General features: G+C 39.4%; 2 protein-coding genes across 4 annotated transcripts in view; both read right to left on the bottom strand.

The window, feature by feature from the left end:
- LOC135946156 (uncharacterized) overlaps window positions 1–12,458 on the bottom strand; it is a 39,318-nt gene extending 26,860 nt beyond the window's left edge. The window contains exons 1-2 of the mRNA XM_065494231.1: window positions 11,931–12,458; window positions 10,648–10,850 (exon numbers count right to left, since the gene is read on the bottom strand). Coding sequence (XP_065350303.1) covers window positions 10,648–10,850; window positions 11,931–12,276 — 549 coding nt within the window. The 5' untranslated portion in view covers window positions 12,277–12,458. The remainder of the gene's footprint in view (window positions 1–10,647; window positions 10,851–11,930) is intronic.
- Window positions 12,459–13,987: 1,529 nt separating this feature from the next.
- On the bottom strand, window positions 13,988–23,748 carry LOC135945807 (ubiquitin carboxyl-terminal hydrolase 10-like). 3 transcript variants are annotated; one of them, XM_065493687.1, is made up of 10 exons: window positions 23,588–23,748; window positions 22,991–23,264; window positions 21,768–22,351; window positions 19,913–20,345; window positions 19,569–19,779; window positions 18,704–19,070; window positions 17,027–17,209; window positions 16,735–16,963; window positions 16,607–16,669; window positions 13,988–16,345 (listed from the first exon to the last, which is right to left on the bottom strand). In XM_065493687.1, the coding sequence occupies exons 1-10, from the start codon at window positions 23,603–23,605 to the stop codon at window positions 16,113–16,115; spliced, it is 2,595 nt and encodes an 864-aa protein (XP_065349759.1). In that variant the 5' UTR covers window positions 23,606–23,748; the 3' UTR covers window positions 13,988–16,112. The 3 variants fall into 3 exon arrangements, with proteins under 3 accessions (XP_065349759.1, XP_065349760.1, XP_065349761.1); XM_065493688.1 differs by having other exon boundaries at window positions 17,027–17,191; XM_065493689.1 differs by having other exon boundaries at window positions 23,027–23,264.
- Between the last annotated feature and the right edge of the window lie 1,651 nt (window positions 23,749–25,399).

The following is a 25,399-nucleotide window of genomic DNA, read 5'->3' as shown; positions in this document are numbered from 1 at the left end:
CGTAATTTTTTACGTTCCTTTCAGCATAAAAACTTTCGGTTATAATTCTTACGTCACTTTGTTCTGAAACAAAAATAGAGCAGCCGAATGCACGAATGCAGGCCGGCCGGACGGACGTTTTTTCCTTATGTTGGATCATTAAAGCGCAAAAATACAATGAAGGGTAGTTTGCATGAGTGCGTGCACTAACAAATGCGAATTCCCCGAAACAATATGCCGCTGCTGGCGGAGTTTGTCAATAATTCTCAATGCCAGAGCGGTTTATACGGCATTCTGAAAGTCGAAATCTCTTGTCTTGTCCGTATAAATACAGAATGATATTAATGAGGCACCGTCGGCTAACAATTTTTCCACTTCACTTTGATGAATTTACTCGGGCGCATGCCGAACCTTAGAATCGCGGCAACGCGCGCCAGCGATAAACTTGTCGCATTGTTACAGCGCACGGCGCGTGATTAACAATGAATCAATGATGGGCACACAAAAGCTTAGCTCTTTCCTAACAAGTTGTTACACTCCTTAAAGTGGAATGATACTGGGCAACAATTGAAAATTATTTAAATTGTTGGATGCCTTAAACAATTGACCGATAAACAATTTGTTCAACAATTTTCAATAATAAAAAAATGACCTTCCTACAATAAAAATTCATATTTTGCCAATTTTCTCTAAAATTTACAGTGCTCGAACATATTTTCTTGGCTTATTCCGATTCCTCTCGTCGAGATCTGCCCAACGGTGTATGCCACTTATTGGGGAAACTCTTGGTTTTGAAATTAAATCGGATTTCAAGTAAGGAGACAATAATAAACATTTGAAAAGCACGCTAACTTTCCAGCCAATTTTCTCGAAAAACTACAGTGCTTCTTAGGTCAATTTAGGCTTTAACTGAATCCTAAGGGACGAGTTTATGCATTGGCAACAAGCATTTTCCAGGCTTTTGCAGTATCATTCCTCTTTAAAAACAGTGGATTGATACAGGCCAACAATTGAAAATTATTGGAACTGTTGGATGCAACAAGCAGGTAATCGATAAACAATTTTTTCTAGAATTTGCAACAATCAAAAAGCACCTTGCTACAGTAAAAATTCAAATTTTCTCCAAAATTTCCAGCGCTTGATCAAATTTTCTTGACAGATTTCGATTCCTCTCGTCGAGAGCTGTCCATTAGCGTATGAAACCTTTTTGGGAAACTCTTTGTTGTGAAATAAAATAGGATTTCAAGTAAGGAGACAGTTTTGCAACCACTTTTCTCAAAATTTTCACTGCAACTTTGGTCAATTTTGGCTCCAAAAGAATCCTTAGGGATAAGTTCATGCATTGGAAAGAAGTATCAATCATCTTTAACCGATACCGACAAAATTTAAATTTAATTTAAAGTCAAATATGTTTTTTATTAAAGTTTTTTTTTAATAACTTTGCGTGATTAATTCAGATTTTGCAAGTAAAAGTTATAACCAGATATTTTTTCAGATTTGCCCTGTTACCAAATGATATTTTCGTCATTTTGCTGTCGTATTGGATGTGTAGATGTACGGCGCATAGTTGCTCTACTGATCCGCAAAAAAATTACTTAAATTGATTAACTATACATGACTCACCATTTCTCACATTGCAATCGTAGAAAATGTGGTAAGGATCGGAAGCAGAAAATTTCACAATTCAAATATCTTAATCTCGTGATATGGTGGTTTAGATAAGATTTCTGGTTTGGCGCGTTTTTGTTTGTAAAACATTTGGTAGCCTTGATTCCTACGACTGTAAAACGCATTTTTTTATGTTTGTCTGCAGCCATAGACTCAAATATGACATGTGACGCAATAAAAGCCTTTTCCAGGATTACTTTTATTCCGTATTTTCCTGATTATTTCGCAAAATTATGAGATGGCAACGGCAATAACATCCTCGTCCGCTTTTCAGAGAAATGAGCTTAAAAATAGCAAATTTCATACTCAGCGATTAAGTGCGTTCTGTTGGAATTGAAATTTTACTCCGGTGTGTCATCCGACACGCAGGTAAAAAAAGAACAAAATCAGCTGTTTAATATTGACAAGTGTGGTGTTACTTTCTGCTTCGTTTCATTCTCTTGCATGTCAAAATAAAAACACGAACAAATTAGTAAAGTCAGCTGTTATTTGTTTATTTTCATGGCTTTTAATTCTCATAGTTGGTCAAAAGTTACAATTAATTTTGTTAAACAATAACACTCGACTAAAATATTTTTTTAATGCAGTTGCACTGATTTCCTAATCAAAAACTTTTCAGGAATCATTGTTTGCACTTGGATTTTCCATTTATCTATGACAAATATCGATATGGTTAATTTCTTTCATTTATTGAGCGAAACATTGCTAAAAATTGACTTGTAAAAAAGTTAAAAAAAACTGCAGTTTATCTTTTAAATTGGGATTAAATAAATTAAAAATTAGAATAAATAACCAGTTTGAAGCAGATGAGGAAAATTGGGCTGCTGGTCTAATATAATTCAGCGGGGTCCAGATTCGTGCGACGCGCAGATATGGCGTCTAGTGGAGTAAGGCGCGAAAAAATGGTCACGCGAAAAGAAGTGGTCGTAACTCGTAATATATCCTTCACACTTTTGTCAGTTTTTCCTATTTCCCTCTTCGTTTTCGAACTTTGTTTTAATTTGTAAAGAATTTACAATTTAAAATTAATACATGACTTTTGTAACAAGACTAAATCTCGCGCAACAACAATTATTTATTTACATGTATCGCCTTGCAATTAAAATGAAGCGAGAATTTATATTTTTAAGTCTCGTTTGCACTAAAATCCCCGACAATTAAGCGAAATTTACGACTTTAAGGCGTTTCTGCTGCTATTTTGGACTCAATCCTGCTCCTGTGTAATCTAAATTTATTTATTTTGCTGCGTTCCAAACGAAGATCAGTCTACAGACGATCACCGAATTGCGTTTCTACAGCAATTAGCGATTGGCTGCACAGATTTTTTTATTGTGCTGATTAAAAGATAACATTTGAAGATGAGCAGAGCCTATAATTCACACCGGACGTGCCTTTAAATCTTAAATCTATAATGGTGGCTTTGAACATTAAGCAATTACGCAACTAGTGGATTTAAATTTATAATTTCGTAATTTTCTACTTTTTAACCATTTTACATCTAAATGTTTTAAATAGTTTTTATTCTGCAGTAACGCAAATGCCATATGGCTCGACTATTGTGCAAATAAAAATCATCTCTATCGTGATTTACAAATCAATTTCGAGCACCGCCCGTGGTTTCAATTCCAAATGAAGGAGTCAGCGAGGCGGCCTGGAGCAAAAAAAGGGTTGGTGTCATCGCTGTGACGCTGGATGGGCCGCACCCTGCTCGCTCTGCCGACTCGATTCATGCAAAGACAATGGACCGGGGGTGCTGCAGGTGGCCTAAGCTGCAGGTGCCGCCGCCGTCGCCGCCGTGACGAGATGAGCTCATACTCAAGTGGCTGCTTTTTAAAGATAGGAGCCGAATTGCTGGGTCATCTACCTTGCCCGAGCGTAAATGCTCCGGGCGGATTATTAAAATACGCGCGCGGTGCAGCTCAGAATCTAATATCACTCTCGTGGCGGCTTTTTTTGTTTGTTGATATGCCGCGACTCTGCGGCTCGTCCATCGCGCCGCGCGGCTCTCGAGCGCATATTATTTTATTTTATACATTTGGTCCTGTTTGTCTCTCACGAGCCGTTTTCTACTCTGCCGCGTCATACTCGTGGAAATCTGCCTCCGCGAGGAAGAAAAACAAAACGCGCGCTGCTTTTCAAGAGGAGCAGACCCTCGCTTTTCTTTTCTCCCCGCGAGTGGAGATTAATCTTCGCCGGCCGCAGAGTAATTTGCTGCTCTCTATACGGCTGCACGCTTATCGCCCAGAAATTGCTGGGTGAGCCTCGTGAAAAAATTAATATAACAAAAATGATAATTTTTGCTTGCAGGCGATCAGGATTATTCTAATTTATTTAAAATTGGGGCATTGTTACCATGAACTCCGTTAATAATCTCTTTTGCTTAGGCTTATCAGATTTTTTAATCAGTTTTGAAAGGCGTGTATCGACTTGTACTTAAAAACAAGATTGTTGACGGCTTTTTTGTCCCTCAGAGATAGCTTATGAATGATTTTTCACTTCCCCGATTGACGAACATCGCAACAATTCAATAATTCATTGAGGAATCTTTACTCAACGGTCATGTAATGGTTGGAAAATATAGTATTTTTTAGATGATTGTTTTTATAAACAATTATTTTTGGCACTGATTCGCACAATACAAACATTTTTAGGGCCATCATTTCAAAGTAAATTTCGTACGTAGCTAATGTATTCCGTTTTGTCAAATTTAAGCGTTGAAAATCTTTGTTTTTAAGAAAAAAAAATCATATTTTTTGCTGAAAATTGGAAAAAGCCAGAGAATAACGGCTGGTTGAATTGTGGAACTTTCTTTTTATGCATGCGGTCAAATTCAGTATTTTAAAGACCGCCTTTGGCGAAGTATCTGAGCATACGAATCGATTCCTGAGGGTCGAATTAGGTAAAGTGGATTGTTTTCCCGACCAAAATGTGCAGTGCAACGTGCGAACTTTTTTTCCCGCCAAAACAATATTAATACGAGAACTGCGCATGCGTTAAACACTTTCAAACAGACCGATTTCTTTGTCAGATCCAGCCAGTGCTGACGCATGCGCACTTCTCGCATGCATATTGTTTTGGCGGGAAAAAAAGTTCGCACGTCGCGCTGGACTTTTTGGTCGGAAAAATATTTACTTTACCTAATTCGACCCTCAAGAATCGATTGGTGTGCTTAGAAACTTCGTCAAAGACGGTATTTAACAATAAATTTGCATCGTGTTTACTTTCAATACAAAAATAAGGCACAAATTTTTTGTTCTTTGGTCTTGATGAGTTACGTAAAGAATTTTTAACTTATGCCGAGCTTGGGAGAATGTTCTGGCACAAAAATCTCACACTCTCATTTCGTCCTATTTATTTTTATTCAAAATAATCGAATCTGAATTGAACCTAAAAGTTGTCTTAAAGCTAAATAATTCGAATGAAAATGGGATTTTATTTGTCGCTCGGACAAGCTTGTCGAACTTGTCCTTAAACCTGTGGTCTTATCTGTCAAAAACTCCCAATCACGCGCATTTTATCAGTTCTAAATTACGGTTTGAATTACCATAGCACTAAAACGGTCTGAATGTATAGAACTAACAATAAGAGCTCGACTTGTTATCTAATTTCCCCTCAAAATCCCACCTATGAGCGAAATTAATTTCTCGTTTCGCTAATTAGCAATTCTCACTCACGCCTCTGCCTAATTTGAATATTGCCTCCATCCATCACAACAACAGCATCTAATGAAAATTTGGCATAACACCCAACAGCAGGGCTAACAATATCTCGTCGTGCACAATCTTTTCCATTCTTTAGACTGCCCGGGAGTATACAGAAAAAAACATAATACGCGCGCGATCGTATCTTCTCGCGGGCCGCGGAGACGTAGCCGTAAGTTATTTGCAATTTGGTCCTCTTCACTCTAGTTTACATTTTACGTTTATCTGCACGTCGGACCATTTTTTACGCTCTTTAAAACATGCTCGGAATTAGAATTCGCGGCGCAGAGAGCGTGCCACCCAAATAGAAGAGCCGGCAAAAAAGTGCACTTCATTATTCCTTAATGACGAGATAAGCGAACAGTTCGCATTTTGGAGGGGAGTGCCGCCGCGGACGTATAGAGTAAAACGCACTTAAAATTGTTGTCATAAAGATAAAAATTAAACCCGTCGCTTTTGAAAGTTTCGATCGCCCGGCCTTTTTTTGCCAATCGATTTCCAGCCGTAAAAATTATACGTTGACTGACGTTAAGTGAGCGTTTGCAACGAGAGAGAGAGAGAGAGAGAGAGAGAGAGAGAGAGAGTGTGTCAAAAAGTACACGCTTTTCACGGAATCCAGACGTCCTGCTGCGCACGTGTTTCTGTCTGCATGCGAAATTTTGGGTGAAATGACGCGATTTTTGTAACCCTCGACGCATCAAACGACCTCATTTGCATATTTTTACTGAGCACATAGTGTAAAATAAAACTCTGTGCAAAGAAAAATATATAAAACTCGAGGAAAACACCACAAACAACAGGATGCAACAAGATAAATGATTTTCCTTGTTGAGCTTTACAACGTTGCGTTTCAATCGTTGTATTTAAATTTTAAATTAAAATATTACATTCCTTATTAGAATTTGAAATTTAGGTGGAAAATTTCATTTTTATCCTGGTTTCAACTTTTTTTTAGTTTTCCAGTTCTTAAGAAGTCACTTCTAGAGAAGAAAAGTTCAGTTTCTATGTAATATTTTAAGTTGTGTAGTCGTTTTTATCTTAAACATATACGTGATAAAAAATAAAAGCTAGCTAGATGCATTCCGAAATGAATTTTAACATCAAACATGTTTAAAATTAGCATGCTTGCAAATTTAAATTCATAGCTTTTTTAGTGTCTCAGTGGGTCAAACATTGTTTTTAATTCATAACTGTTGCTTAACATTGACGATTTCAACACACTTAAAATTGATTTTAATAATTAATTGAAATTTATTATCTAAAAAAATCTGATGCAGGTTATATCTTTCAAATTTTAAAGGAGTTACAAACAAAATTTCGTTACTGAAAATTCTAATTTTAGAAAAAATCCTTTTCGTCCCAAACTAATAGTGTGCTCAGATTCGTGCGACGCGCAGATATGGCGGCCGGTGGAGTTTGGCGCGAAAAAACGGTCACGTGAAGCAAGTTTTGGTCAATATTGTGACTAATAATTTGCATTACTTGTACTAATTGTGTCTTTTGGATCGTAAAAACAAACTCTTGACACTCGTACAGGAATCCAAAGAGAGAACTTTTTGTTTCCACATTCAGACGCCATCTTGGATCTGCGCAGTGCGAACCAATTTTATCGCACATCTGGACCCCGCTGGTGCTCAGTTTTGGCTGAAAATTATAACTGAAATGAAAAAAATCATTCAATTTTCTCATCACAAACTCACAATTAACCTATTTTGAAGGTTCAAAAATTCGACTTTCCTGTAAAGCTTATCTTGGGATCGACCGATTGTAAAAGAGGTCATTTGCCTCTTGAGTGGTTCTGCGAGGAAACCAATACGCTTGGGCACGAGGCGTCGGAAATTGGCAAATTGGCAGCGATAAAAGCGCAGCTCAGGGCGTTAGATCAGCCGCACTCTCGACAAACACAATCGACGCAATTCAGCTTTATCGCGAGATATTTTTTTTTATTTTTATCTGTCTCGCGATCAGCCACGAGCATTAAAAGAGCAAAATCACTATCTGCTGGGCCATCATTTATTCTAGCTGTATTGACACACAGACGCCGCGTTAATTAATTATTATTGCGGAGTTATTATCTGGTGCGGGGTGGTCCACGCGAGGATGTTAATCATCTCTGACCAAGCGATATACAGTCATTAAATTAATGCTTCTCATATTATGAGCAGGTCTATATAATTTAACCAAATCCTGCTGCAGCGGAAGATTTTGTTTGGAAATATATAGTCACAATTACTAAAAATTGCTGAAATGAAATGGAGCAAAATTATTTGGCAGTACTACTTTAAAAGTAATGGCACAAGCAGCTTAACCAAGGTCAACATTAAAAAAACAGCCTGTCAAGAGAAGATGATAATAAGATGATTATGACTTTGCAGGAGAAAAAATATTGACACAGATGTGCTGATATTGGGAAAGAGATTTATATAATTAATGCGATAAACAAGATCACTCAGCTTTAAAGACCGTCCTTGACAAAGTTTCTGAGCACAACCAATCAATTTTTGAGGGTCGAATTAGGTTAAGAGGATATTTTTCCCGACCGAAAAGTCCAGCGCGACGTGCGAACCTTTTTCCCGCAAAAACAATATGATTGCGAGAACTGCGCATGCGTCAGAGCTGGTTTGAGCACTTGAAGAGAGACCGCTTTTTGTCAGATCCAGCCAGCTCTGACGCATGCGCAGTTCTCGCATTAATATTGTTTTGGCGGGAAAAAGGTTCGCACGTCGCGCTGGACTTTTTGGTCGGCAAAAATATCTACTTAACCTAATTCGACCCTCAAGAATCGATTGGTAAGCTCAGAAACTTCGTCAAATATGGTCTTTAAGTGAAGAAGGGGTAATAGTGTAACAAAGGTACAAAAATTCCATTTTCTTGTACAGATTTATTTAAATATAGCCGTTGACCATATTTGTGTTTTTGCTATAAAAAAAATACAATTTTTATGTTGAATAAACCGCGGAATTCCTGATTTGCGATGCCCGCGCGCGTGTTTTGTGATAAACGATCAGGCTGGTTGGTTGGTATCAAAACCAGAGCGAAACGCTCCAATTCGGGCGTGTAATTTGGCTCAATAAACTACACTCAATGTGTCACGCGGCGTTGATTTATTCTGATATGGGCGGACTCCGCAACTACCTCAGTCAGAGAGGATTTCCATATCAAATAAGAAGAGAGAGAGGGCGCGAAATGAAGTCATAAAAATGCTCTCATCTCTCGCGCGCGCCGGATGGAGGCAGCCGCGACTGCGAGAAATAATGCCCATTCCCAGAAATTATCTCATCTCTCCCTTTTTCTCGCTTGAGTCATAACAATAAAATTTATTGGGCGGCTTTTTGCACGGATTTCGCTCGCGAGCTCAATGAACGCCGACGGGGGATGTGAAAAATAGTATTTTTTGTTTAATATTTTAAGTACAGTTTTGTAAAAAGTGGACAGTTAGATCGTTTTAAATTAAAAAAATAAATAAAATGGGAAATAGATTTGGTCTACGGAGTAATTATATCGCACATTTAAATAATTCTGCGTGCCTAAAAGTTAGTCGAAAAAACACGTTAGAAATTAAAAATATATTCATCAGCACTTTTTGATATCAATTATAAATTATAACGAGAATAAACTCAACATCGAACCATCAACATAAACATTGACATTTCAAATTAACTTGGATTTCTTACAATTTAAAGAGGATTGATACTGGAAAAGCCTGGAAAATGCTTGTTGCCAATGCATAAACGGATCGCTTAGGATTCAGTTAAAGCCTAAATTGACCTAAGGAGCGCTGTAATTTTTTGAGAAAATTGGCTGGAAAGATACCGTGCTTTTCAAGCGGTAATGGCTGTCTCGTTACTTGAAATCCGATTTAATTTCAAAAGCAAGAGTTTCCCCAATAAGTGGCATACACCTTTGGACAGATCTCGACGAGAGGAATCGGAATTTGCCAAGAAAATATGTTCAAGCACTGAAAATTTTGGAGAAAATTGGCAAAATTTGAATTTTTACTGTAGGAAGGTCCTTTTTTATTATTGCAAATTGTTGAACAAATTGTTTATCGGTCAATTGTTTATGGCATCAAACAATTAAAATAATTTTCAATTGTTGCCCAGTATCATTCCACTTTAAAAGGAATTAATTAATTTGTAAAACCAAACAATCATTTATCAAATATGCGAAAAACCGTTTTTCACACCCCTCTAACTAAGTGTTTTGTTGTATGTCGAGTTGAAGCAGTAGAAAAAAAGAGTAGTTGTGACACACAAGTAGTGTGCTTTCGGCGTGAATGAACCCTTTGTCGAGCGAAACAAGATACTGCTTTTTTTATTCGCGAGTAAAAACCGACTGAGATTTTCACGCAGCAAAAAGTGGCTCTTTGCTGACGCCGGGCTCGTCTCACAGATGCGAAAAGTGATAATAAAAGGGTTGCAGGATTTTATTGTGCCATTAAAAGCGTTCGCAGTTTGCAGGCTCAATTTTATAGATCTCTTTTTGTTTCAACTTAATTAATTTCAGCGGACTGCCGCGATGAGAAGAGATAGGGTCAAATTGCAAGAGGATTTTTCCAGGTGGTGAATTTAAATTTGTTAACCTTGTAATTGACCCACTTATAGAGTAAAATTATTTCTTTCAAGATTGACGAGTTTATCTCTGGAATTTAATTCTATCAAATGGGCAGTAGACCTGAGAGGTCTTTTGAAGGAACGACACTTTTCTGATAGCAACGGCGAGATAATCGGTTGTTATTCAATGATCGCGGGCGAACAAAAGGAGCTGGCTGATGCGAGAGCCATCATCACCTAAATTTGAAGAGAGAACGCCTGGTCGAATTTTAAACGCAAAGCAAGGGAGAGGATAAAAAACATTACTTTTTAATGTTGCGTTTTTAATTTTGTAATATAAATCTGTTGAATTCTCTGACATTTATACCATTGATTTATTTATTTTATCTTTGCAATTTTAAATAATATTTCAAAAGTTGTAACGACTGCTCTATTTTATTTATCTGACAACCTGGACATTTTTTTGCGGTATAATTTGAATCTTTCTCTGTATATATCATTTTTACAGATCATATTGCATCAAAACTCAAGATTCCAGTGTTTTCAAGGCAACAGACTTTCATGAAACCCACGATTTGAGACTTCCTTGAAGGAACATCGACAATTATTGCGCCTTTCCGCCGCAACTACTTCCGTTTTGCCTCTCACGCTCATAATAAAATAACACACAGAAAAGATGAAAAACGCGAAGTTAACAAACCCCTAAACGGAGCAACAACGAACATCATCTCTTAGGGGTCACTGACCTGTTCCATGGGTTTCATTTTCAGTCTGGTATCCTCGTCCTCCTCGGCTGGTGCTTCCTGGGGGAGCGGCTGCTGCTGCTGCGAAGGGCTCGGGGGGATGGGGTTGCAACTGCCCCCGAGGTTGGGCACAGTCAGGTTGAGCGCTGAGTGCGCCTGCACCGCGTTCGTGCTCTTCGCCAGGTCATTGTTGATTTGTGGCGAGCCTACGGCACGAGGGATTTTTTTTTCATTGCGGGAAATAAAAATTAAATTTATGTATGTTGTTTAAGGAAATTAAATTTTTTTGATTTTTGGTGGTGATAAAAGTATAGTTTATTTTTTTAAGCGGAATTTAAATGGTTTAATATTGGAAAGCTATTTAAATAACTTGAGAGTGCTGATTGTTCAATGTCCAAGAATTAAAAGAGGACTTACAATTAGCAACTGAAAAAATTATATGTTGCCAATATTCTCCTAAATTTTTACTGGCTATTTTTCAGGAGAAACTCTTTGTTGAGAAATAAAATGAGAATTCTAGTAGGGAGACAGTCCTCACCATTATTTGACCTACAAGTTTAGTTTGTGCACCGAAAAGGAGGATTTTTTATGGTTATGCGCTCTTTAAAATTAAAAATTAAGCACATTTTGCATTGAGGATTATTTAAAAAAGTGCATTAAGTTTATTTAGCAACAGCTTATCTACACAATGTGCAATAAGGAACAGTTAAATTTCAGATTGTGCCAAATTTCTCAAAAAGCTAAACAGGTTTTCAAGGATTATTCGTCTAATTTCGGCCCCTGATCTCCAACGGTGTTCAAATTATGAGATAAGTTTCCCTTCTGGCGAAATAAATCATGATTTCAAATGAGGAGACAGGCGCTCGCCGCTTGATTAGCATGCATGTAGTCGATTTTCTCACAAATTTAAACGGCGATTTAGAAAATTTTTAGCTTTTCCTCATTTTAAGATACAAATATGGTATTTTAGGTATTTGAAAAGGATTTTCACCATAAAAGGTAGAAAGTTATTTTAAAAGGAAATTGCAAACCAGCATATTTTGCATACCATCTAATTTCTCGTGGAATTGTCTGCGGTGCGGGTCAAACATTTTTTATATAATGAATGAATTTCTCTTAATTTAATTTAGGTGAGTATGTCTTGCTAAGAAAATTTGGTTTTCTCCTCAATTCCATAAAAAATCTAACGACAAGCACAAAATAAATTTAACACCTTTAATAGATTAATTTAATCAAACTTAATTATGTAAAAAAACCACGCTTATTAAAAAATCCCACTGTCCTACCTTGCGGGGGCGCGAGCAAATTGTTCTGCACGGAGTTGTTGAAGATGTTGAGCGCCTCCTGAGAGGCCCTGCTGTCGAGCGCCGACTCGGTGACCGCCCTGAAGAGTTTCGGGTTGGACAGCTTGGGCGAGGCGCCCTTGGCGGACGCCGACTGCGGCTGGTGGTTGTTGAACAGCTGCGGCTCGCTCTTGTAGAACTCGGACTTCTTGGTCGACTTGAAGAACTTGTGCTTTTTGCCGGACGGCTGCGGCGGCTCGGCCGGCGCCTCCTCCTTGGCGGTGTACTTGGCCAGTTCGGCCTCGTACTTGGCCGTCGGCACGCACACCACGAACAACACGCCGGCCATGCTGAGCACGGACGAGAAAAAAAGTCGGTGCGTTCCTGCAGACTAGCGGCGAGCCGTGCTTCCGATAACTGAATGGACTGCTGCACTAGGCACCTCTGGATTTATATTTGAACGCGGCCACGGCCACTGTATGGGGGCGCTTCGCACTCGCTGCTCTGTCGCTCTCGTTGCCTCGTGTGTGTGGATGAGCGGCGATCCACCTCCTCCTCGACGTCTCTCCACCTCTGCCGGACTTATCCTCTGCACGCCTGCGTTCGCAAACTGTCCGGAATGAGCCAAGAAGTGCGGCAGTCGGAGCGAGTTTTGGCCGCGCGAAGCTTGATAAAACAACGCGGGTCGGAAGTCGGAAGTTGACGGTTTTTCCTGCACCGTTAACTTGAGAGATATTTAAAATAATAAATAAATAAAATGAATTTAAAATAAATTGAAGCAAAACTTAACGTAAATAAGTGATTTGATATAAAGTAAACTTTGAAATATTAATCAGAATCCCATTTTTTATAGCAAAAAACGATAGCTACTGGGTTTTAACGGAATTACCATTAAATTTTTACCAATATCTTGCGCGAGAATTGAATTTATTCCATTTTTCCCCTGTGAAAATCTAAAATTTGCGGTCGGAGTGGTCAAAATTTCCTCTACTGTGCAGATTTTTTCTTTTAAACTGCCTCAATTTCTCCAAAAATTTCACTCAAACAATTTTTAAGTCGAGGTCATGAGCTAATAATTAGAAAATTATTGAAAACTGAAGGTGCAAACGTTGCCCGCCAGAAACTGGTTAAAATTAAAATAAAATGCTTTAACTGCAGGATTTATTTTTTTTTAAAAAATGCGGGTTTTTTAACCCTGAAAATGAATGGAAACCTTAAAGCCGTTCATTCATTCATTCATTCATTCCCTCTGGGGATCAACAATAAATGGACAAACCCCTGCTGCGCGTGCATTCCCATATTTCCAGCCCATTGTGTGGTTTCCTTTTGTATCTTCCCTCCCCAAAGAATGTCTGACTAGAAATGTTTGCTTATTGCTGGTACTAACCACACTGACCCGTTTGTGGTTTTTGTTACCCAGAGTGGCAGTCACTCTGGTTTTTAAATGCCTCTGTATTTCCCTTCAAATTTAAACATTTTTTAAAATATTCTAGAGATCCGAGTATTTTGTTTTATAAAATTATATTTTAAGTCCAGCACAAGGTTTAAAATTCCGCCATAAAAATATATTAAAATTTTAAGAAATTGGAAAGAAGAAAAATCTTCTTGAATTAACCCTGGTTACTGACCAATTATAAAATTCGTTACATCATTCACCTAAACCCGATAAAATGGCTGGAAACCCCCAGTCTATAAAAACACATTTTACGCTTTTTACCCTCTCTCAACATCAGGATTTTAATTTTAGGTATGAAATTTCAAAACCACCAAACTATCCTTGTCAAAAATGTGCGATGATTATGACGGATGAGCAATTAACTCAAGTGTTTTCTTTGTGGGCAGCAATCAATTGTCGCCTGTTGACTGATATCAGGACGCCGGCGGCGCACTCGTGGTGGTATTGGCACTGCTGACCGACTTAGATAATAATATATATAAGTTTTATTAATCGGCCAGCTGGATCACAGATCAATAAGCGATTGACCCAAATTAGTCAGCGGACAAACACAATGGGGCAAAATTCCTACAACAAAGAAAGAAATAAAACACTTGTCTTCTGCTTTTTATATCTGCTTGTCATAGAATTTATTGAAAAATATGCTTTTTCAACACTCTTCTTTTAATATCTTCCCCTCCAAATTTACGCGCGGCAGTTGAAGTGACAAGTTCTGACATGTCGCACGCATCGAATATCTAATCAGCTTAGCTATTCATTAAAATAAAAAAAGACATGCGTTGATTTACAGCGTGGCTAACGCATGATTTAAAATTACAAAACAAGGGATGGAAACTTGTATTCACAGGCCACGGCTTAATTAGCTAATCATTCAGTTAACATCATTCTCGCACGCACTCTACATGATATACCGATTTAGGTTGGGCGATTTCCATCCCGATTTACGTCAGTGGAATTTCAAGAATAGAAAAAATAACAAGAACAGAGCAATTTCTTGATAATACACATAATATAGTAATCAGTGCCGATTGAGAGTGACAGATGATTCGCTCGAAAATAATATGTACAAACCAGAATTAAAACGAACCGTGTTTGCATAATTATTCACGAGAACATATTACGTAAAAAAATCAGCCGAGTCAGTGCCGATCCGAAGCAACAATCATATGTTAGTCGTTATTATTTTTTCTCCACCGAGAAATCAGCAGTGTTCCGAGGCTTTTGCTGCACTTGAGCAGACACACACCCCTGTGTGCTTTAAAATAGACCCAAAAGGCATTCTCCGTTCCAAGGTCGCACTTGAAAACAAACTTGGCGCACACAACCATTAACTGCAAATCATTTAAAAGTACGAATACATAGAGCAACACTGACACAATTTTGGAATGGTCCCATTCTTGCAAAAACCATGGCTCAAGTGGGGACCCACGCGGTGTCACATTTGTTTTGTTTTTTTGCACAACATATACAAAAGCGAATTTATTGTATTTGAGCTTGGGGCTAGCTATACATGCAGGTATTTATCTCACGCTCGCTCTCTTTCTCACATCTCATTCTCGTAGGCATCCGGAAATCACACTTTTAAGCCTGGACTTTTGTTTCTCTTTAATTTGCTATGGCGAAGGGCAAATCATATTCAGGCACGCAGAAGAGTAACGTAAGGAGAGCAATTATCGCACCCTCGCGGGCCGAGGCCGGACGTCTGGACTTGATTAAAATTTCAGAGAGATCAGGTCGTTTGTTTTGAATGATTTTAGTGCGAGTCCAGTTGTTAAGAGTCCGGCGCCGCGGCCGAGGGTTTCTCCAAGGACAACCTACTAAATTCACAATTCGGTTCGATTGTGTGTGACTTTCTCGCCCCGCAAAAAGGTTAGTAGTAATCATAATAGTATTCTCTCTAATTTTAATAATCATAATAATAATATATTCAACTACGAGTTTGTAAGAACCCTGCCAGAAGGGCTTTGCTTGTGTGTGAAAAAACCTATTTGCCGACGGCATGGGCGGCCCGGTTGCTACTTTCATCACAAAATAAATTAATACTTATCGTTACGTTCCAGAATCAACGGTGCCATGCCGATCGGCAAATAACATGAGGAAACAATGATGCGTGTGTGTGTATATATATACGTGTGTGAGAGTGAGAAATGGATTTAAGAAATAATTATAGTCGCGTTTGTCACTAGACTACAATAAAAGTTTAATAAAACGAGTAAAGAGTTTCCCATTTCCACTCGCAATCCTTTGCTTGCGCTGCTGGCAATCAAAGTCTTGCCTTTGGAAAGCTTTCCGCAAAATTGTTTCTTTATAATATTAAACAGGCACTCAAACCAACGATGGGAGTCTGCAGAGCTCCAACGTTTCCTCATAAACCATTTATAATATATTACGCCTGCTACGGTAGCACTACTAGTTGCACTATAGTAGCATAGTTAATCTGTTTCGGCGGCCACTTGCACGCGCCACCACAGACATATACATTAATCAACAAATATTACATTTTGAAGGGGGGGGGGGTCGTGCCGCCTGCAAGTGGCCCGTTCATCAACTTTTGTGTACAAAAACAGTCCAGTTAACCATTGCAATCGAAAGAACTTGCAAATCCTCAATAAACACGAGCAGCTTGACCGCAGGTTCCGTCGGTAATATTACGAAAGGGAACTGTCTATCCGATATATTGTTGTACACACACGATTCTGCGTCCGGAAGATAGCAATGTCACTGTCCGCCTACTTTGTGCCGCCGGACTGGTCTGTCGACTTGGCCGAAGGCTGGCCCATCGTATCACTGCGTCGGTAGTATAGGATGTATGGCACAGAAGGCGATTTCGGGTGCAGCACCACAGACTCGGACACCACCTGCACCTGGTTGTCGTCGTAGCGAACCCAGATTCCCAGGTTCGAGTTGTACGCGTCCGTGATGTAGTGACCCTTGGACGCTTCCTTTCCATCGTGGTACACAACTGAAACAAGCGTTAAATTTAATATAACGTCTAACACAGTCAAAAAGTTCAATTGTAAATTAAAGCAGGCACCAACTGCTTGATTTAAGGTTTGTTTAAAGACATTTAAATTATTTATAAGCAAAATAATTATTTAATTAGTCTAGTTAATTGCTGTAAAGACTGTGATTCCATCATACAGGCTATTTAAATGGCTTCATGTGTACGGAGACTCGGCCTTGTACATATTGAGAGCATAGGCAAAAAAAATGTTTCACTAACCTGCAAACAGCTTGTAAGTTTTCTGCTTGGCGTTGTAGTTATTTTTCTTGTTGGTTAGAAGTTCTGCAAAAATAGGAGATAAAAGTTACAAAAAAACTGCCACTTGAATTCCCTCTTTTGACACTCACTGTTTTCTATCCTCAAGTCCACGGTGTAGTTGACTGTCTTCATGATTTTAGAGCAGCCATCAGCCTTGTAGTCGAACCACTTTAGGTGCAGCAACAGCACCGGGGGGAGTTCCTCAAGGGTAACCTGCTGCCATGCTTCCACCTGTTGGTGGGTGCGGGAACATGTGACTCCTTCTAGCCTGTCCTTGTCGACCATCTGCTCCAGAGCCTCCTTCACACTGTTTGCTCGCTGCACGAAAATAAATAAATATGTCGGTTTTAAAACACTTTAGCAGATAAAATAACGGTTTACCTCAATGTCCAGTTGAAGGGTGTAGAAGGGCTGCACGTTTTCGGTTTGTTGGTCCCCTTTCCTTTGCACGTGCGAGCAGAGTTGGCCTCTGAATATGTCAGAGACTGGAGTTTTACCATAGTCAGCCCGTCGCGTCACACAGGCCCGGTTTTTGGACTTCATTACCTGTGATAAATAGGCACACTAAAGTCATGAAATTAATGTAATTTTGATGTAAATAACAGTTTATCCCATGCTTTGTTCAAATTTAGACAGCTTCAAATTAGAAAATCGAGTTTAAAATAGCCCTAATTTATTTTCAAGAGTGCCAACTGACTCCTGAGGGTCGAATAACGTCAGGCAGCCGAATCACTCAGTCGGCGATTTGACGGCAGGGTTCGTTAAGACCCGCATTTATCCAGAAAAGCCGACTGCATTGCAAATACTGTTTTTTAGTGGTTATTATCCACTTTTACGCATTTTTCCGAAACACAAAGTCTTTTTATTGATGGTAAAAATTCTTATGGATATGGATGACCCAAATTAGGGATTTTTACAAAATGAAAGCAAAAAAATGTTAATTTTAACACTGATAGTATATTTCCAAATTTTTTACTTTTGCGCAAAATGTGACCTTTTTGGGGTTAAATTCAGAAACAACCAAAATTGGTATTTTTCCCAGTTGGTTTTTAGTGCAGAAAACCAGTGGTGCATTTTTGAACATTGCAAAATTGGCAAACCCTGTTTGATGGCGACGTTCTTTTCGCAGGGGTTTTTTGCAAGGGGGTCAAGGTTTAAAAACGCATAAGTAACGATTTTTACGTTTCCGCCGGGTTTTTTATGATCAGAATATTTTGTGAGGCCATAATTTATTTATGTACAGAGCAGATTACGTCAAAAAATATTTGAGTGGTTCGGCTGCCTTACCAAAAAATACGATCCTCAGGAATCGATTGGTACTGTCAAAAATGATATCGCAGCGCTACTTTAACAATTGGAATTTTAAGACGATCAAATATTTATTTGTCTGATTATCTTTAAGGCACCAAATGAGCACAATTTATGCATTTGCGAGGTTTTTGAGCCATCCCTGAGAGCGTCAAATACAGACTAAAGAGCCTAAATCTATCTAAGCCACTTGTGAATGATTGCAGGAAATTAACTGATTTATTAAAGGCATTTAAAAAAAAAGCTGTGCATAATTTTGAGCTAATTTTAAATAATTTAGAAAAACGTATTGGTTCTAGACAAAAAAATTGACATTTTAACTTAACTAGTCAAAGTTTTCTTTTGTTGGGTTTATGAGCAGAAAAAGATGGCAACAACCAAACAATTTTCTACCGAATTTCAAGAAGAAAATTATTTTTAAAAGATCTACCGGATCTACCTGTTGAGCTAACTTTTAGTTAGCTTTGGAAAGGTTTCAGAATAAATGGAAGCTTTTCGTTTAAAATAATCCAAACTCCCTTGAAATTGACCTTAGAGCTCTAACTGAAGCTAGAATCTAATCACATAATTGCAGCTCCTGAAAATGGAATAACATAGGAAAGAAAATTGCGTATTGTTACAGCCCTTCAAGCCTGTCTAAATTGGCTCCCAAAACAGTATAATTCTTTTTAAAAAATCCATCTTAAAATTCCCAACAGAGCCGAACAAAGTGCAGTATAAATCATAGCAAATAAGGAAAAATCAACTCACAGTCCACTCTTCGTCGTCCTCGGAGAAACCGTGGTCGGTGCTGCCATTAGCTGTGGGCGAAGGAGAGTGCGCTTGGCCGTTGACCAAGACCTCTTTGGGACCATCAACCATTTTCATCAGGTCGAGCATTTCGTCGTTTAGGCCATTCAGCAGGCAGCTGAGAAACTCCTCGGCGTCTTCCTGACGTCCCTCGACCTTGAACGCAGGCGTTCTGATGGAGCCGAGCATGTTGTACACACAGGATGGCTCAAATGGTGGACCCTGGGGGACGTCGACCACGTCGTCACCCTTCCTGGCCATTGCCTTCTCTTTGCGGGCCGGTTTGGCACCCGGAGGCAGAGAGTTGAACTCAAGCATGAATTCGGTTCTGGAACAAAAATAATTTCGAATTAAAACTCGCTCAGAAAATGGGAGTAATTACGCTGGCAGAGCAGATGAAATGGTATTTTCAGTGACTTCTTTATGAAATGAACCATGTTGTTTTTTACTTGAACTAAAATTTAGTAGTTAATCTTTTATGAGAGGATAAATATTGCACGTAGCTTCATAGAAAGAATGTGCGTGTAATAGTAATTTAATGAAATTCTAATTTTATTTGAGGATCATAAACAAAAAATTAGAAACTCGAGGTTTGCTAAGGGTTAGCCAAACACAAGCTCAATTTCCTTTAGGAATCGCTTTGTTGGTCAAGTACAAATTGTTGGGAACAATTAGGAGGTTGTCAAGCTGATTTGCCTGAACTCCGAAGGCATAAGTTCCCTTAATTAATATTCCCTTAAAACCAAACGTATCCTGGTAGTATGTTGCAGAGACACAAGAGGTTTTGGGGTGAGTTACAAGAATAAGTTTTGAGGTTGGTACTTACACAGCATCGATGATTGGAGTTTTGGACTTGTACTCGTATTTAGAATTGTTTCTTTGTTTGGAAGGCAGGTTTCGCATGAGGTTGTAGAAGGGAGGGCAGGCAACCAGTGCTTGCAGAGTTGCGTTTACGTAACACCAGTTACTGCGGTTCGTAAGACCACGCGGCTGAAGCGGGGATGAACGGTGGTCCAGCATATAAGTTGATAAGTATTCTGAAATAAAACATGAGCAATGATGTGAGGAATTGAATAGGAATTGAAATAGGTTGCCAAATTGTGTGCAATGCTCTCCAGAACAGCAGCCTTAAAATCTTGAACATTAATTGCAACAAAATCCTTGATTTACCTCCAAGGCGGACGAGGAAAGGTTCAGGTGCCATGTCATCTGCGTGGTCGGCACCAAAGTAATTATTAATTTTCTTGATGCTGTTGTTATTGTTATGGTTAGCTGCCAGACTGAATTTGTCTTCGTCACTGACCACTGCGCCAACGACAGTCGGCAGTTGCGGCGCAACAGAGGCCGGCTGCCTGAACTTGAAAGCCTCAGAGGACGCAGAGTCGGCCGGGGGTCCTGTCGACTGCACTATGCTGGCCCACGACTTCTTCACAGGTGCCGGAGGCTGCTGCACAACTGGCGACTTTACTTTCGGGTATTCCGGCGCTTTCTCAACGGGCTTGGGCGGCTCAGGCAACTTTTTTTCCACTACTGCGGGCACGACTTCCTCCTCAACTGGTGGCGCTGTCGGTGTCTCGATTATAGGCTCCTTGATTTCCAGTTCCTGTGGAAATGGCGTTCAAGCAAATTGCAATGATGAGAGTTGTGCAAACATTATCAACTAAAAATAACGACTCATCATAGATAAGATGACAGGGTTCGGATGGGAAAGGCGATTTCTCGCAATATAATGGCTAATAATAAGTTAGGTTCATCATATTTGCATGAACAAAGATTACGGAGTCAATTTAATTTAAATTAAATGGAAATGAAAACAGTCTATGTAGGTGTAATATAATTTTTGTTAACTAAAATTAGAACAGTTTTGTCTATTTGTCAACAAAGTATAAAAAATCAACAGACAGGGTTGCATTTTGCTTACCACCCGGTTATTTTCACCAATTACTTGCGCAAGAATTGCAAGAAATGAATTTATTGTATTTTCCCCTGTGAAAATCTTAATTTTGCGGTCGGAGTAGTCTTAATTTCCTGCTACTGTGCAGATTTTTTCTTTTTAATTGCCACTTGCTGCCTCAATTTCTCCAAGTATTTATCTCTGAAAATTTTTCAAGTCGAGGTCATGAGCTTATAATTAGAAAATTATTGAAAACTGAGGAGCAATCAGTGCCTGCAAGAAACTTGTTAAAATTGAAAAAAACGCTTTTAACCACTGCACTGCATTTTTTTAAATGCGGGTTTTTTGCAACTCTGTCAACAGAAACCTTTGTTCTTGTGTGTGCATGGACTGTTTTGACTAATCGATCGAAGAATTATAAACTGTAACCGAGAGAAAACTTTCCTGACGCAAAGCAAAAGTTAGCAATGGCCCATGGGACATTAGACGGTTTTAATAGTGATGAAATTACTTAAATTCTTGATCCTGGATCGATTGGAAGCTCAGAAAAAATAGAAGACAGTCTAAATTTCACAGACTTAGTGATATTTGATTGAAGGAAGTATAATAAAATAATAATTATGTCTCTTGCAGATGTTAATTAAGGCTGGGCTAATTTCTATGATTTCTCCAAAATGAAAGTTAATCCTGGAATCAATTATTCCAAATCCCCTTAGTTGCCAGAGTCGTTGGGTGCGATTTCAAGGAGGCACAGAGAGGAATAAATTTGTAGGGATTAGTTCTAAATAATGCTAGTAGCTTCACTCTTTTGTTGTGTCTTGCAACTTTACAAAAGAGGCAAGAAATTATTAGTATTCTGGAATATATATGACCATGCATTGAATCCATTTCACCCCTGACCTTTCTCAGCTAACACATTCAAAGTATGACGTATTCAGGAGTATTTGGCCACCTTATTCTATTTCCCTGTCTAAATCTTACAACATCAGTTCTATTAGAAAGGAAAACTCCTTAATTTGTTTGCCATGTAATAATAAATTCAAGCTCAGCAGCCACTTAACACAGCAATTGAGCTCAATCGTTAAGGATATTGACAAGCTCTTACAAATGAATAAATAGAAATAGCTTTACCTTTGCTGGGAGAGGCGACACGGCTACCGGCTCCTCAGCCACCTGCAGAGGCACAGCCTCCAGCTCTGGCGGTTTGAAGGCAGGGGCGGTCGGTCTGAGCTGCAAATTATTGTTGTTGAAAGACGGCGGCTTGACTGGTGGCGCAGGTTGGAAGCTCGGAAGAAAGGCTGGCGCCGTCGGCTGCAAGATGGAGGCCTCCGTGTTGACGATGACTGGCTGTGGAACCTCCTTGGCAAGATTCAGGGCCTCCGGCTGCGGCGGCAAATACATGTCGGTGGGGGGCGGCATCTCGGGCTGCATCTGCGGCGGCATGTACATCTGCGGGTAGTAGAGGGGCTGGCTGGTGGTGTATGGAGCGGCGTAATAGAGCGACGAGTGCGGCGCCATCCCCGGGTTCGGCTGGTAGCCGCCATAGTTGTCCTCCTTCTTGTAGTGCCCGCTGTTAACCATGTACGTGCCCATCAGCATGTTCTGGTTCGGCGGCAGCATCATCGAGTACTGCGACGGGTTCACCATTGACGCCTGCGACATCACCACGGGAAACAGCATCGGTTTGGGTTGGGACGGGTCGTTCGGAGCCAGATCTTCAAAATTAATCATCGAGTGTTAATAACAACCAGGCTAAGCAATATACAGGTAATTTAATTGTTTCCGTCAGTTATTATTTGCCAAACTTGGCCCAGGTAGAGAAAATATTATTAGTAAATGAACGGTTAAGGACATTTGAAAGTAATTTAACGAGTGAACCAACATTCTAGTTGTTTTTTTTACGATGATTAAACTTAGCAAGGAACAAAAGATCTTGAAAGAACTGTAAAATTAGAAATATTTACAACACTTGGTCAGAATTGTTGAGAAATTAATGACGAAACTCTTAATAGTACTTGAGATTTAAAGTAAGGAGATGTTGCTCAATATTATTTCAAAAATAAAATAAAAAACTTTCCAGCCACAAATTTAACAAATTTACTGCTGCGTCTAAATAAATTTTGGCTTCAATCCAAATCTCAAAGAGAAGTTTAATCATTGGCAACAAGTATGTATTTACCCGGCTTTTGCAGCACAATTCTTTATTAGCCGACAAACAATCGATAACAACTGCCTATTTCTTTAAGGTCACCCAATGAATAAAATTACTAGTATTACCACCAGTCAACGGTTTCCAAGAATTAAGAAAAAAAAATGTTCAAGAATATTCAGCCAGAGTTGGCTCATTTACACACCATTAAGGGGTTTGGGCTTAGAACGCATCCTGTTACCCATATTTCGGTGCGGGTCCCACTGGGCCTGGCTGACCATTGGAGGCGGCCCCGCTGGCAACTGCTGCTGTAGAGGCGGCGGCAGATGCTGGGGCGGCAAGACATGCTGCTCCTGTTCTCTCGGCGGAACGACGGATTTCCTGCTCGGCACCTTCACGGACTTCTCCTGGCCGAAAAGGATGCTCTGCACACGGGAGCACTCATGCTCGTCGACTCCTGCCCAGTCGATGAACTGAATCTGTAAAGCCAAGCCGAAATTTGGTAACATACTCCTGCGGCCCAGTTTCCGGCGTTGATGAGCAAGCGGCGGAAGTGTAAGCGTCAACAATCGGCACTCGGCCGGCTTTCGACGCCCCCGCGGCCGGTAAATCTCGATATTCGGCAAACACGCTGCCGCTTTCGGCCGTGCGGCTTGCGATTATACGCCGATCGGTGATATTTCGTCACCCACGTGCGCAAAATGCACAAATGCCTGGTGCCATCTTGCAGGCAGCAACCGCGATTTCGGCCGCGCTCACAGATCAATCTGCCCTCGCCAAGTGCTAATTCTACGCTACGTACCTTATCTTCGGTATCCATTATCGGAATATTTGCTGAATTATAACATTGCGGTCGGTTAATGGGCTCAAATTCGGGGAAATTTCGGGACTTTCGATGGTAAACTTCTTCTGCACAGATCGCTGCCGTGAGAGTGATGCGCGTTTGTTAAGCTATAAGCTACCGCTGGCGCAGGGCTGCCAACATTCGTTTACTGAGGCTTTGGTGAAAGTCTGGTGGAGTGAATCAAAATCAGAGTCCGCACGGGAGTACCAACATAATTATTTTTAGTAGTAAGGATGATAGAACTGGGTAGAATAGCATGCAGGACCAGCGGATACGCCACGCGCCATACTTTTCGGTTGGGAATTCGAACTCGCCCTCCTGAAATGCTGCGTTTCTGACGTCACGAGAGGGTAAGTAACATTATTTACACTGCCTGTCAAGTGGGCGTGTCTCTTTTCCACTACTAGACTCGGACATACTTATGGCGTATCCGCCGGTCCTGGGTTCTAGTTCTGCTATCCTCCTTATCCTTACAGTTCCTTTTTTTGCGCTGCAGTTCAGTACATATGTGTGTACTACCTTTTTCCTCTTTTGTCTTAAGCCTAGGTCGTAAGTTTGTTGTTTGTGATTATTATTTTTTATCTCTGATATCTTAACGTCTTTACATGAACACTAATGTCAGTTATCTTAAATTACAAAGATGATACTACTGCTGTGTGTCTTTTACTAAACTTACAACATAAAATGATGATAGATTTCCCCGCGGTCTAAAAGTTTCAGATAATAATAATTATTAGAAAATTAAATTGTTTTTTTAATTTTTAGCTGTTGAGTGTGTGTGCATTTTAATGCTATCCAAATTGATAAGAGGAAAATTAATAATAATTTAATGCTATCTTATATATAATAAGCTTTAAACTGTTTGCATAGCAATTAAAAATAGTTAATAACATGATTATTAATTAATTTTGTTATATAAATTTGACAGAAATAGGAATTCTGTGAATTAATCCTCTATAGTTTTTGTCAAATTTTATATCCCGTAAATTTTTTAAATTTATTTGTGTTTATTAAAGTCCTAAATTTTTTAATTCCCAAAAATAAATATTTTTTAGTTATTCAGGTGTATACTGTAAATTATATTAAAACGAACACTTATTATTTGCCTCTATAAAACTCAGAGTGGACATTTATTTACGTTATTTACCATCCTAGGCTCCATATAAAAAACGGGGTATAAATAAAATTCTCAGGAAATTCCTTTCCTTTCTTTGGCACATATCAAGTCAGTCTCCTTTAAAAACGCAAGTATCAAAATAAAATCTCCAAAACACGGAGATTTTGTAATAACAAACATTTTTTAATCAATTCTAAGATGTATTTCCCAGTGTCAGGATCATTTGTTGACTATTTTTTCTTATCCTCTTCCTTGCACTTTACATCAGCTTCTTTTGATGGCGCTTTAACTTGCTTTCGACTATTTTGTCTTCGAGCTTGTTTGTGGTGTTTGCCTTGACTGCGAAATGCTGTTTGCATAGGCCGAGAAATATTTGAGCGAACTTCGGGTTCCGGAAGCGCTTCGACGGGGGCTGGTTCATTCGCATTACGTCTGTGAAATAAAATATCATAGATGCGAACGCGTTCTGCATTGCTGAGGCCGCTCAAGTCCAAAAAATTCAACTCTCCTTTGAAAATATTTATATTGTCACTCAGGTGGAGTAAAAATTCCGGATCACATACAACATTTTGGATTCGAGCGCTTTCATCCGAGTTGAGACCAGTGATGTCCAAAAACTGCAACTTTTCTTCATGACGATTTGTGTCGGGGGT

The sequence above is a fragment of the Cloeon dipterum genome, chromosome X (genome assembly GCF_949628265.1).
Source record: "Cloeon dipterum chromosome X, ieCloDipt1.1, whole genome shotgun sequence".
NCBI lineage: Eukaryota > Metazoa > Arthropoda > Insecta > Ephemeroptera > Baetidae > Cloeon > Cloeon dipterum.
The sequence above is the reverse complement of the archived record's forward strand: the minus strand, read 5'-3'. Positions and strand labels throughout refer to the sequence as shown.

Coding starts and splice junctions, on each gene's coding strand:
- LOC135945807 (XM_065493687.1), bottom strand. Junction 22,352..22,990: donor TAAGCCCAAACCCCTTAATG/GTGTGTAAATGA, acceptor TTAATTTTGAAG/ATCTGGCTCCGAACGACCCG. Junction 16,346..16,606: donor AACTTACAAGCTGTTTGCAG/GTTAGTGAAACA, acceptor CGCTTGTTTCAG/TTGTGTACCACGATGGAAAG.